This window comes from Astyanax mexicanus, chromosome 5 (genome assembly GCF_023375975.1).
Source record: "Astyanax mexicanus isolate ESR-SI-001 chromosome 5, AstMex3_surface, whole genome shotgun sequence".
NCBI classification, from domain to species: Eukaryota; Metazoa; Chordata; class Actinopteri; order Characiformes; family Acestrorhamphidae; genus Astyanax; species Astyanax mexicanus.
Window position 1 is genome coordinate 42,063,659 of NC_064412.1, and position 14,305 is coordinate 42,077,963.

General features: G+C 40.6%; 1 protein-coding gene across 1 annotated transcript; it reads left to right on the forward strand.

The window, feature by feature from the left end:
* Positions 1-501: 501 nt before the first annotated feature.
* wnt6a (wingless-type MMTV integration site family, member 6a) lies at positions 502-14,305 on the forward strand. Its single transcript, XM_007234551.4, has 4 exons — positions 502-909; positions 2,140-2,366; positions 6,130-6,455; positions 12,031-14,305. The coding sequence occupies exons 1-4, from the start codon at positions 830-832 to the stop codon at positions 12,496-12,498; spliced, it is 1,101 nt and encodes a 366-aa protein (XP_007234613.4). The 5' UTR covers positions 502-829; the 3' UTR covers positions 12,499-14,305.

Sequence of the window (14,305 nt, forward strand, 5' to 3'; positions counted from 1 at the left end):
ATACTACACAGAATCATATTTTCCAGCTTAATCACTTGTTATTTTCAGTTTTTATATTCTGTCATCCATGCATTAACAATTTTACTGAAAATTTTCATTTGGTGGAAATGTGGTTGAACTGTTCATGATAATCTATTTATACAAATAAATATGGAGACAATATGACAATTATTTAGTGAAATTCATATTTTTAATGACTGAAAATGTGTCTGCAGTGTCTTAAAAATAAAAGTATAATGGTATAATCAGTATGAAGGCTGTTAATGTCACTGATGTTAAAGTTGACAGGATGAGCAGGTAATTATTGTTACAGTAACTTGAAATTTCTTCATCTTCAAAAGTTTAAGAATATATAGCTACACCCATGATGTAAATGGTGAGATACTGATACTACAAAAAAAGCTTCGTTTTAGATGAATCGGTTGAATTGATTCGTTAAAAAGAATCGTTTCAACGACTCGTTCAGGAGTTTGAACAGCGCGTCTCCGCGGTTCAGTGTGGCTCTCCAGCTCGTGCGCTCTGTCTGCGCGCGGACATCTCCAGGTTCCGGGTGACCGCGCTGTGGACACGGTGGAAAACACGTCAGCCAGGGAGGAGCGCGCGCACGTGCCGCCGCAGTCCGGGGCGTTCCACGCGCTGGAGTTTGTGGGCAGTTATAGTGAGGTAAGAGCCCTCCGCGCGCTCTGGCCGCCGCTGATCCGCGCGCAGGTGTGTCCGGCGGCCACTTGCGGGTCAGGGCTGGACACCATGCGCGGAGTAAGGGCTGCAGGTGCGCTCGAGCCGTCGCGCGCTTCTCCAGCCGTCCCGCGCTGCTAAGGCTCCCTCCAGCATGATGACCCTCCCCAGGCGCGCGCTGCTCCTCCAGCTCCTCATCCTCACCGGTCCGTTCAGCACTTTACACCTGAACAGGTGAGTCTCATTCTCACTAATCCACTTATAAAGATAATCAACAAGCTATTCTGTGTGTCTGTCTATCTGTCTAACAAGCTGACTATCTGTCTGACTGACTGTCTGCCTATGGACCTGTCTGTCCTTCGGTCTGCCCTTCGGTATGTCTGTCTGACTGTCTGTCTATCTATTTGTCTGTCCTGTTCTGTCTGTTTGACAATCTTACAATCAATCTACTGAATATGTCTGTCTGTCTTACTGTTTGTCTGTCGATTTATATATCTGTTTGTATTTTCTTCAGTCAGTCTGTCTGTGTTTATTTGCTGTGAACTATGTAGTAGTAGATGAGTCTCTGAGACGGATGCAGTTGCATTCTGTTGCAGATTAATCAGAAGGAATTTATTACCTTCAGGTTTTTCTGGAAGGTTTAAAGCAGGAACAGGTTTTACAGTGCTGTTTATGCAAGGCATGATAATGATAGGTTAACAGGGGAAAATAAATCTCAAAAAAGAATGTAAAAGCACATTTAGCACCTTTGTCACCAATACACCAACCCCTCCAACATCTAAGAAACATCAGACTGAGCATCATCAAACTAGCCTCTCACATTTCTTGCTATATTTTCTCAAACATAGATGAATAAGTATACCATTATCTAAAGACTTCATTTTGATAATGTACTAAGATCAGTACCAGTCAAATGTTTGGACACACATTGTGAATGAACACTGAAGTCATCCAGACTACATAAAGGAACACATAATGAATCATGTAGTAACTTAAAAGTGTTTAACAAACCAAAATACTGTGTGAAGCATTTAAATGACTCTTATCTGGGGTGCTGTTAACTTGCAATTTATGAGGCTGATGACTCTGATCAACTGTGTAACAGAGGTAACTCTTGGTCTTCCATTTCTAGAGTGGTCCTGATGAGAGCCAGTTCCATCATAATGTTTTTGTAATCTTTGTGACTGCATTTGAGGATACAAGTTCTTGAAACTTTTCAAATTAACTTACCTTTTTATATGTCCTTAGTTGAGCAGTTCTTGCCATAATATGGATTAGAACATTATTCAAAAATGGCTATTCCCTGTATACAAACTTTACCTCTTCACAACACAATGTATAGTATCGGAAATCAAGTAATTAACTCCAAAATGCCAAGTTAAACTTTCCAAAGTTATACAGAAAATTTAAACTCAGAACCCCACCTAAATCATTGCTTGTTTAATATTTTTAATTTGCCACCAGCTGCAGTGTGATGGGCAGCCCTCTGATGATGGATGCCAACAGCATCTGCAGGAGGAGCAAGCCTCCAGGTGGTGCTCACGCCGAGCTGTGCCAAACGAAGCCAGAGATCATTCAAGAAGTGGCTAAAGGTGCGCGACTGGGCATGCGCGAGTGCCAGCACCAGTTCCGTCAGCACCGCTGGAACTGCAGCAGCCACAGCAAGAGCCTGGGCAAAATCTTACAGCAAGGTGAGCAGATTCACTTTTAATTTTGGGGGGTGGAGGGGCTGCGGGATGTGGTTTACCTACCAAGCCACTACAAATAGTAACAGGAAAATACTGAGAGAGCAAACACACAATAAAATATTCCAACTGTATTTCCAAAACAGTGCTTTTATACAGTCCAGTCAGAATATTATGATCACCTTTTTTGTTTCTACACTTGACCATCTTATCAGCTCCAATAATCATAGAACACTTTGTGGTTCTGTAATCACAGACTGTAGTCCCTCTGTTTCTCTGCATACTTTACTATCCTCCTTTCACACCACCACAGTGAAGCTGTTATTTGGGTGGTTGGTTATTCTCAGCACTGCAGTGACACTGGTATGATGTTGGTGAGTTTGCGATTGTGTTGTGCTGGTTTGAGTGAGACTCAGATACAGCAGTGCTGCTGGAGTTTTTAAACACTGTGTCCACTCACTGTCCACTCTATTAGACGCTCCTACCTAACTGCCCCACCTTAAATGTAAAGTCGCTGCCTGTTCTGGATATTTCTGTTTAGAGGATTATTCTCATTTTATCAGTGACACAAGTGTTTAACACAAGCAGCACTGCTGTGTCTGATCCATTCGTACCAGCAAAAAACTTACACACCACAACCATACCAGTGTCACAATCAAATTAATAATAATAATAACACATTATACTATACAGGGGTGGTCATAATATTGTGACCCGAATGTATATATTTTCCATGAGTAGACAGATACTGTAAAATGAGCAGGAGGTAGAGACGGAAAGTGGGGCTATAATTAGTTTTGGATTTCACTCAGTTTTTAGTTCCTTTGCGATAATTAATCCAAATGTAGTGACTTTATCAGTGGCAGGGGAATGACTTCCTGTCACACTGTAGAATAAAAATATTCTGCGTTTATTGTGATTGTTTTGGCACTACTCTCGAGTGCATCTACAAAATGAAAAAGACTCAGAGGTCAGAAGATGGAGCTGTCTGCAGCTGAAGAAGTGAATCCTCCTGGTAATATAATCTGCTTTAATTCCCAGAAAGGGAGTCGTTTTGAGTGTTTTCCCAGGCTTTCTCTCTGTCATGTTGACCGATGCTGGGCTGTGAAGGGTCAGCAATCTTCTTAGTCCTCGCTTAGTCACAGCTTAGTCAGTTTGGGTCTCAGACGGAGGCCAAATGCTCTCTAAGGAAGACCTCTGACAGCTTTTACTAGAATATCTTAAACAATTCTCTTTTTTAAAGTGTAGTTCTGCTACAGGCCATTAGAGGGCAGCGTTTTTAGTGTTATTGTGGCTCTGAGGGGAATCCGTTTTGTGAAATCAAACCGTGTTTAATAGAGCAATACACCAAGGGAGGCCTCTGCAATAGTGGAATTTCTCTACAGTAGAAACATTAGGGCCTTCTAGAACTTCATAGAAGCCCTAATGATTTTTGGGACATTGAAAAATACATGTCTATCGTATGTAATGCATTTTTCATCATGTTTGTTAAATGTAATTTTTTTTATTATTTTATTAGATATTTTAAGGTTAGAAACAAAAGGCTTAAAAAGGCCCTAAAACATCAAATTGTGTTTTCCTTTGCATAGCTAAATAACAAGAGTTTAGTGTATGGCAATAATATACCGTAAACTGTGGTGAATATAGAGCTTTCGTTTTTTTTTTTACAGTCATCTTAGATTACAGAATTTCTCCAGCACTAAAGCTGGAGCATTAGAATTAGCAGCTAACCACTCCAGCATTGCTGGCCGGGATTACAGGCTACAGGGCGATATACTCCCCTCTGAACAGGGACATAGCGAGCGTGGTTAGCAGGTAAAGCTAATGCTACTCCAGCAGTGCTAGCCAGGGTTAGGAGCAGGCTACAGACCAATAATACTCACCTCTGAACAGGAAAATAGTGGTTAGCGGTTAATGCTAATGCTACTTCAGCCCTGGTAAAGGATTTTAAGTGTGCCATATAGTGTGAAAAATATGGTAGTTTTTGAGAACCATTGTTAAAAACGTATGTATTCTGAAAGATATACTTTATTTTGTTTATTTTGTATTTTGTTTAGGCCTGTCACGATAATTACATTTTTTCATCATTTATCATCTAATAAATGCACATTACCTTAATTATTTTTTCTGACCTCTATATAACACATTTTGTTTTCATTTGCAATGAGAGCCTATTAACATCAATAATATTGTATGTGGATTTTGTTAAAAACAGTGTTTTTATTTTATTTAGATTTTTGTATTTATTTAGATTTTTTTTTACAAATATAATTTGTATTACAATAATAATTTCTAAATAGTCATTATACTTACAAGTTCATTGCTCTTTAAAAGGGTGTAATTGCATTATTTTATCTGGCTGTCTTAAAATAACAGTAATATTGCAGTTATTTTTGGAAAAATATATTGTCAAACATGGGTGACTTTCCTAATTGTGCTCTTTATAACTGTACTCTTTTAATGTACTAAAATGAGTTACAGAATACATGGTTAACACTACTAGTTAAATGATTCTACTCATCTGTGGCTTAAAGCTAGTTCTGTCTCGGTGTGTGTTCCTGGCCTTAAGCGTAACTTAAGTCAGACTTTCTCACTTTAAAAAAAGGAAAAGCAATTTGTCATCTTTACAGGTCTGTGTCGGGTAAGCTGTCAGGAATGTGACTTGTGGACAGAAATCCTGTCAGGAGGAATAGAGTGTGTGTAAATTTGACACCAAGAATGAGCGTTTGTTAAAGGAACGTTGATTATCAGGAGAAAAAAGCCTTTGGCAGCTGGAACTGTAGTCAGGCAGGTCTAGACAGGAGAGATGAGCAGGAATGCGTGTGTTCATAAGAGTTATGGCTAATAATCTAATGCCTCAGATATTCAGGATATGTCACAGTGATGAAAGAGGAGTTCAGGGCTTGTGGAATATAAATGTGTAATCTGCAATTATTGCTCTTCGTGTCTATACAGGCTGTGGGAACTCAACGTTGGTGGTAACGTTGGTGTTTCTTAAACTGCACCATGTGTTTTTTTTTATATATGAGGATGTTCAGTCTGGTATTAATTTACATTCAGCATAACAGTAAGCAAGCAGGTTATAAATTATAAAGTATGGTATCTTTGGGCTTTAAGACTAAGGGATCTGCCTGTTGAATAGTAGGGCTGTCAGACTTCCCAAGTCTCCAGAAAGTTGCGGGAGTCTACCATATATCAAAATTCACTCCCTGATGCCCGCAAGTCTCCGGGCAAATCTCCGGGAATCTAGAACGAGTGGCACAAAGGCACACAGACTTTTTTTACCCAATCATGTGTGTGAAAGAGAGGGAGAAGGAGAAAAAGACGCTCCCCTCGAGTGTCACAACAATAGACAAACACAGTCTGCTGAACCTTATACCACAGAAAATGATGAAATTGAATAAGCCTGGTCATCAGCATGCCAAAGTCACCGCTGTGGGTTAAGCCTAGCGATGTTGGACAAGGTAATAGTCAGCGTGCTAATGCCGCAATAGCGATGTTGGATGAGGTGCTAGCTGGTGTGCTAACACTGCAAAAGCAATGTTAGACTAGGTGGTAGCTGGTGTGCTAACACTGCAATAGCCATGTAAGACGAGGATGATGATAAAATTACCTCAATTCAATTTGCAGTTCATTTCTCACCTGCTTTTTGGATAAAAGTGACAATAATTATGGCATCGACTTATTATTCAATATATGGGCATTATTTTGCTTGACATCATTTTTTTTTTAAATAAAGCCTGATAAATCTCATTTATAATCTTTTCAGATATTCGGGAGACTGCGTTTGTGAACGGGATCATGGCTGCGGGAGTGCTACATGCAGTGACGCAGGCCTGCAGTCAGGGGGAGCTGTTAGAGTGTGGCTGTGTGACCCTTAAGAATTCTCCTGGAAGCCCCAAAGAACGGGCCTCCGAACACATGCCCAGCCCAATGTCTGCACTCCAGGACCTACGCTGGGAGTGGGGCGGCTGCGGGGACGACGTGGACTTCGGGTATGAGATATCTCGGCAGTTCATGGACACCCGGAGGCGAAAAGGAAAGAGCGACATCAGGACTCTGGTTGACCTGCACAACAACGAGGCAGGGAGGCTGGTACGGGAACTGCACTTTTCACTTAATATTTCCATATCCTGCAACCAATCATTGATTTAAACTGAAGACATGAGACTAATATCTTATAATAGCAGTAATAAGTAATATAATGCAGGGAAAGATGATCCAATTCTGTATATAATAACTGGTGTTACACATAAGGCCTAGCCCATTTCTTTCACCTGTATTCCAAACACCCTGTATCATCAAATATGATTAGGACCATATAAAATCTGTCTTATTTTTTGGCAAATTCAGTTTTTGCATTAAATCACATTCATCATTAGCCTAACAGATGGATGGTGTTGTACTGGTTAGATGAATAGGTTCTGGGGTTTTATAACAGATTGATGATGCTGTGTTGGTTAGATTAGCAGGTTCTGGGGTTTGATAACGGATGGATGGTGCTGTGTTGGTTAGATTAGTAGGTTCTGGGGTTTGATAACAGATGGATGGTGCTGTGTTGGTTAGATTAGTAGGTTCTGGGGTTTGATAATGGATGGATGGTGCTGTGTTGGTTAGATTAGTAGGTTCTGGGGTTTGATAACAGATGGATGGTGCTGTGTTGGTTAGATTAGTAGGTTCTGGGGTTTGATAACAGATGGGTAGTGCTGTGTTGGTTAGATTAGTAGGTTCTGGGGTTTGATAACAGATGGGTGGCGCTGTGCTGGTTAGATTAGTAGGTTCTGTGGTTTGATAACAGATGGATGGTGCTGTGTTGGTTAGATTAGTAGATTCTGGGGTTTGATAACAGATGGATTGTGCTGTGTTGGTTAGAATAGTGGGTTCTGGGGTTTGATACCAGATGGATGGTGCTGTGTTGGTTATATGAGTAGGTTCTGGGGTTTGATAACAGATGGATGGTGCTGTTTTGGTTAGATTAGTAGGTTCTGGGGTTTGATAACAGATGGATGGTGCTGTGCTGGTTAGATTAGTGGGTTCTGGGGTTTGATAACAGGTGGATGGTGCTGTGCTGGTTAGATTAATTGATTCTGGGGTTTGATAACGGATGGATGGAGCTGTGCTGGTTAGATTAGTAGGTTCTGGGGTTTGATAACAGATTGATGGAGCTGTGCTGGTTAGATTAGTAGGTTCTGGGGTTTGATAACGGATGGATGGAGCTGTGCTGGTTAGATTAGTAGGTCCTGGTCTTTAATAACAGATGGGTGGTTCTGTGCTGGTTAGATTAGTAGGTTCTGGGGTTTGATAACAGATGGATGGAGCTGTGCTGGTTAGATTAGTAGGATCTGTGGTTTGATAACAGATGGATGGAGCTGTGCTGGTTAGATTAGTAGGTTATGGGGTTTGATAACAGATGGGTGGAGCTGTGCTGGTTAGATTAGTAGGTTTTGGGGTTTGATAACAGATGGGTGGAGCTGTGCTGGTTAGATTAGTAGTAGTTCTGGGGTTTGATAACAGATGGATGGTGCTGTGCTGATTAGATAAATAGGTTCTGTGGTTTGATTTGATATTTGGATTATGGCTAGCTAACTGCTAGCTAACAGCCCGCATCTGTCCATCTTATTTTGCCACGCTCGCTTCGAAGAGTTTGTTTCTGTTATGTTTGTGTTAGAATATGCAATCATTTCATATTAGATGGTTTAAGGTCTTATAGCATTTACAGTAAAAGCAGTCTAAAGTAGCAAGTGCTGTGAATACTGATCATAGAGTAGCTAACAATGCTAACCCAGTATTACAAAAGTCTATTTAACCTTAGTTACAGCATAGCTAACCCACTTTCTTGCAAAAAGATAACAGTATTGTGTGGAGCTAGAGTAGCTCTCCAGCTGGATATCCACTGCCTTCCAGAAAAGATGATCCATGTATTGTTGAAGGAGCTAAATTTAAAATCCACCCAAACGTCCATACGTCTGCTTTTTTCTTTCTGTGGAGGGAAACTCAGTTCTGAAGCTCAGATAAAAGGGATGGATTGGGCGCTGAGAGTCTGTTAGAGAAGACTTTAGCTTTAGGGCTAAACTACGAGTGCAGATGCCTGGTGTGTGTTTAGCGGGTAAACCTCACATTACACCAGTTTTTCCAGAGCTTCAGAACCGAGAAGGATGTTCTGGTGTTGGTTTATCCTCTGCAAAATTGTAAGAGCAGGAGTATGGCCGGTTGGTTAAATGTGTTAAGTTCATCTGTCAGCACTAGAAACAACCCCATTGGGGGAAGCTAACTAAGTTAAGGAAAGCTAAGCTAAGTAAACAAAACTGTAATACAAAAATATTTATTTTTAAAGTCCAACGAGCCCTGAAAAAATGTAAATCTACACAGATTTCTCTCCTGAAACTGTTTATTTTGGTGAGCAAAGCGCTTCTGTTTATGTAGAGTAAGCTTAGATTCCTGAATTTCTCCGGCACTAGGCTAGAGCAATAACATTAGCATTAGCGGCTAACAGCTCCAGCAGTGCTAGCCAGGGTTAGGAGCATGCTACAGGCCCATATACTCACCTCTGAACAGTGAAAGAGCTAGCGTGACTAGCAGATAATGATAATACCACTCCAGCAGTTCTAGCTAGGGTTAGCAGCAGGCTACAGGCTGATAACACTCACCTCTGAACATGTAAATAGCGGTTAGCAGCTAATGCTAATGCTACTCCAGTCTCAGTGCTGGAGAACTAATCTGAAACTCCTGTATAACGCTGCACTTCAGTGGAGTGAGTTTTACTGCTCCTTACAACCTGACTGGTAAAATTCATTCAAAAGACGCACCGGACTATAAGGTGCACTGACGATTTTTGGGAAATTTAAATGATTTTAAGTGCACCATATGGTCCAAATAATTATGAGCACACTATGAACCCCTAACTTAATATCTTATTATGCTGCTCTGGCTGTTGCCACAAATCATATATGTATCAGAATTCAAAACCACATACTGAAGTTTACCAACTTTTAAAAAAGTATTTAAAAGATCAGATTTAGTGTGACTGTTCACACTGCCACACAGTCCGCTGGCTTTGGGCCACTTTTACCTGCTATGTGAGAATACAGGCCAGTGTACACCAGGGAAGGGGTTTCTCGTAAAAGCTTCCATTGAGTTATAAAGCGATGTGGACATTTCTGATGCTGTTGTGATAAAATTCAGGGGGTTTGTTTTCTCAGTAAACAGACAACACACAGGCGGTGTTTTCGCTATAATGGCAGTGTTTAGGGTTCTGCTGTAATTCTGAGAGATCTGCAGCCCTCTGCAGAAACTTCTAGCATCCAGCGCTATCCACTGTTTCTCCATCAACACAGACCTGTGTCCAACCGCAGTCCGCAGCTGTGTTCTCTTTATTTTATTCTTTATTCAGGACCTGGCTGTTGTTGTGCCTCTATCCCTCTCTCTCTGTTTCTCTCTGTCTCTTTCATTCTCTGCCCGACTTTCTTTAAATATCTCTGTTTACTCATCTCTCCCTTTCTTCCTCTTTCTAACTCTCTTTTTTACTATCTTTTCCTTCACCTATTTAGTCCTCTCTCTCTCTCTCTCTCTCTCTCTCCCTCTCTCTCTCTTCCCTCCCCCCTTCTTTAACTTTTACACAGTTGGTTTGTTTTTACTCTTGGTGCGATTTGTTTCAGGTGTGAAAACAATAGTCACACCTGGACCGTGTAACTCGGACATGGATCAAAACAACTACAGGTGGTCTCGGTCAGGTCCCCAATGACTCTGTAGTGCTTCTGTTTGTGCTGCAGAACATGATTCGATCTCGATCCGTCCTGACAATCAGGTGTATTCTGCAGGTTTGAGCTGAGCTGGATTCTGCAGGTGTAGTTTAATCTGGTATATTACCCAAAAAACTATTACAGCTATCATCTAATGCCATCTCTGCTGCTGCTCCATGATAAACTGTAAAACAGATCCCCAGTAATTATGAATTGTATTAACGTGGTTCTCAACAGATTCGTCAACAGGATTATATTTGTCTCTGACCATCTTCATATATGGTGTTAGTGATCCAATCATAATCTGATCATAATGAGTATTCACTGTGTAAAAAGCTGCAGTAAATGCCAGGTGTAAATATGCCTGCTCACTTCTCTCTTTGTCTCTTTAATTATTTTAAACTTTAGCTGCTCTCTTTCTCTCACACACACAGACACTTATTTCATGTAGATGACCTCTGTTGAGTACACCTCTATTTAAGGATGTGTTTATGTGTGCGAGAAAGAGAGAGAGAAAGAGAGTTTGTGTGCTCTGTCACGTGTGAGTGTGTTTCATGCATCTTGGACAGATTTGCTCTGTTACAGGCATTTGTGCGTACGTGTGTGTGTGTGTGTGAGAGAGAGAGAGAGAGAGAGAGAGAGAGAGAGAGAGAGAGAAAGTAAAATAGTCGTATAATGAGATGGATGTGAGAAATTTGTGGTGAGTCTGACTCTGAGTCTGTCAGAAGTGTTTTACTCTTAGGTTGCGAGAGAGAGAGAGAGAGATTATAAAACACAGTAAAATCAGAGGCGGGCACTCAGTCAGTCTGAGAACCACACATTTATCATCACTGCCTTAACATCCCAGCTGGCTACCAACGTCAGTAGACGTTAATTTCAGGTTGAATGTTGGTTATGATGACAAATGTTGATGACAAAAATGTTACGTCAGAATGACGTCTAATACTGTCACGTGCCTGCGGGGTAAAGGTATGGACAGGAGTTTATAACAACCAGATGTACACCACAATGTACAGTATTTCTGCTTAAAAGGATCGTATTAATATGATCACTGACCCATCTGCACTTGATCAGCCATCATGTCTTTTCTATATAAGTTTGTTTGTTTAATTTAGAACAGAAAGAGGAGAAATATTACCTGTTGCTTGTCTTTGTAGTTTTAGAAAAAAAAAAGTGAAACTTACAGGGGTTGGAAAATGAACCTGAAACACCTGGTTTTAGACCACAATAATTTATTGTCCCGAAGGACAGTTCTGGTGGAAACTGGAGATTTGAGGTGCACATTGAATTCTGACGTGATTTGGGTTCAGCCGTGGTTTTATGTTTTTTGTATACAATCCGGGTTAGCACCCAAACATCCCTTTCAGACAGCTTCCTCTTACAGCGTCCACAGTTAATCCTGTTGGATGTGGTTGGTCCTTCTTGCTGGTATGCAGACATTACCCTGGATACCGTGGCTCTTGATACATCAAAAAGACTTGCTGTCTTGCACCAACAATTTATCCTTTTTTGAACTCTGGTATGTCACCCATAATGTTGTGTGCATTGCAATATTTTGAGCAAAACTGTGCTCTTACCCTGCTAATTGAACCTTCACTGCTCTTACTGGTGCAATGTGCAATTAATGAAGGTTGGCCACCAGGCTGCTCCAATTTAGCCATGAAACCTCCCACACTAAAATGACAGGTGTTACAGTTTAATTGTCCAACCCCTGTATATACTTTATTTAGCACTGTAGATTAGAGTTAATAGTTTATTAACTGAATAGTTTAATAGGTTAATCATATAGTTTGCAATTTTAACAGTTTTTACATTCTTTTTTTCCTTAAAAGAGTGGACATTTTCATTTCCAAAATTGTTTTGTCTCACATTTGTCTCTGTCCTCTCTGTCCTTCTCTCTCTGTCTCACCCTCTGTATATATGTGTTGCAGGCAGTAAAGACCCACATGCGGGCTGAATGTAAATGCCACGGGCTGTCGGGCTCCTGTACCCTCCGCAGCTGCTGGAGGAAGCTGCCTCTGTTCCGGCAGGTGGGCAATCACCTCATGGAGAGCTTCCGCACGGCCGTCCGAGTGATGGGCGGCAACGACGGCAAATCCCTGATTCCTGTGGAGCAGGACGTCACGCTGCCGGGCACAGACAGCCTCATCTACTCAGACGAGTCGCCGGATTTCTGCCAGGCGAGTCGCAGGACGGGGTCAGAGGGCACACAGTACAGAGCGTGTAACAGCAACAGCACAGAGACAGGACCCGGTGCCTGCGACTGGCTGTGCTGCAGTAAGGGCCACACGGTGCTGGCCCTGGAATACCAGGAAAACTGCATGTGCCAGTTCCAGTGGTGCTGCGAGGTGCAGTGTCAGACGTGCTCTGTAAAGAAGGAGGTCACCGTCTGCCTTTAAACTCTGCTGAATGGATTAAAACCAGATGTCAAACTGTTTTTTAAGATGTTATTCCCAGAGGTACACATGCTTTTATGGGGACTGTTCTCTAATGTGTGGATGATTTGATTTGATATCCACACAGGTAATGAAATTGTGAGAGGTTTTTAATAACATTGTCATTCAAAGTAGTCCTGGCAAACAAAACATTTTGAACCATTTTAAATTAAGATTTAAGATTTAGAGAAAAAGCACTCCAGAAGTTGAGCTCAGCTCTCTCTCTAAAACAGCTTTTACACATAATGTCAACAGAATCATACAATGTAATAAATAAAGTATATGTTTAATATTTATGATTCAGAATCATTAATGGCCACAACTGAAAAAAATTGAAGATTGGATCATTCAACAAAAACGAGAAATGTTCATCTATCTAGGGAGCATAAAGCATGCTAAAGGTTAGTTACTGATGCCGACCTAGAAACTACATCAATCCACGCAGATACTGTATATTTTTGGTGTCCAGACAAAAAAACTGTATTGACCTTGGAAATAAAAGTATGGACAGTCATCTCAAAAGATCTGAATTAAGAAAGATGTAAAATTGAGAAGAGATGTGAAAAAAAAAATCAGATTTTATGTGTCCACACAGCCCTTAAAAAATAGACCTGTTTTACATCAAGGCAAAAAACCTGATTAGAGTTACTTTAACCTTGAAAGGTGAACCAACTGTGAGATACAAATAATAAACAATTCATAAATTTAAATACACTAAAAGTAAGTACACCCCTCTCATTTTTGTAAATATGTGTTATATCTTTTCATACACAACACTTTGGCACTTTAATATAATGTACAGTAGTCAGGGTACATCTAGTATATGCAGGGCTGTTCATTTTGGTGTTTTGGATACAATTCTCTCATCCTGGCCACTGGATATTTAACATTGCACTTTTTGGTAAGAAAACTCTCTGAGGATGTGCGAAACAGAATTGTTGCTGTCCACAAAGATGGCATACGTTATAAGAAGTTGCTAACAACCTAAAACTGACTGGTCAAGGTCATACCTGAAAACATAGTTTTCCAGGACAGGTTCCACTCAGAACAGGCCTCTCAAGGGCTGACCAATAATGTTGGGTCCACGTGTTCATAATATCCAAAAGTTGGCTTTAAGAAATAGACATATGAGTGCTGCCAGCATTGCAGCAGAACTTAAGGAAGTGGGAAGTGGGACAATACGCCACACACTGCATCAACTATGTCTGCATGGTACTGTCCTAGGTAAAGCCTCTTCTGAAGCTGATGCACAAGAAAGCCTGCAAATAGTTTGCTAAAAGCGTACAATCCAGTAGAATGGATTACTGGAACCATGTCTTGTGGTCTGATAAGACCAAGATAAACTTGTTTGACTCACGACTGCAGCATCCTTGAATTATTTCGAGGGCACAGCAAATGTACACTGTTATACAAACTGTATACTCACTACTTTATATTGTATTAAAATGTCATCTATTCAGTGTTGTCCCATGAAAATATATGTTGTCCCATAAAATATTTACATAAATTGAGGGGTGTTCCCACTTTTGTCACATACTGTACCTGATTCCCACATACATGTTTGAATATGTATTTAAAGTTGTACATACAAACTGCTGCACCCCTAAATATGTTATCACTGTTTTCTGTTATGTTGTAGATAGAATATTGTTTATACGTTTGTATATAAAGTGTTGTATATGAAGTATGAATGCATGTGGTTTAGGGTTTAGCCATAGAATGTGTGTGCTTAGCTTTGTTAAAGTAAAATAAAATATATTTTATTTGTTTA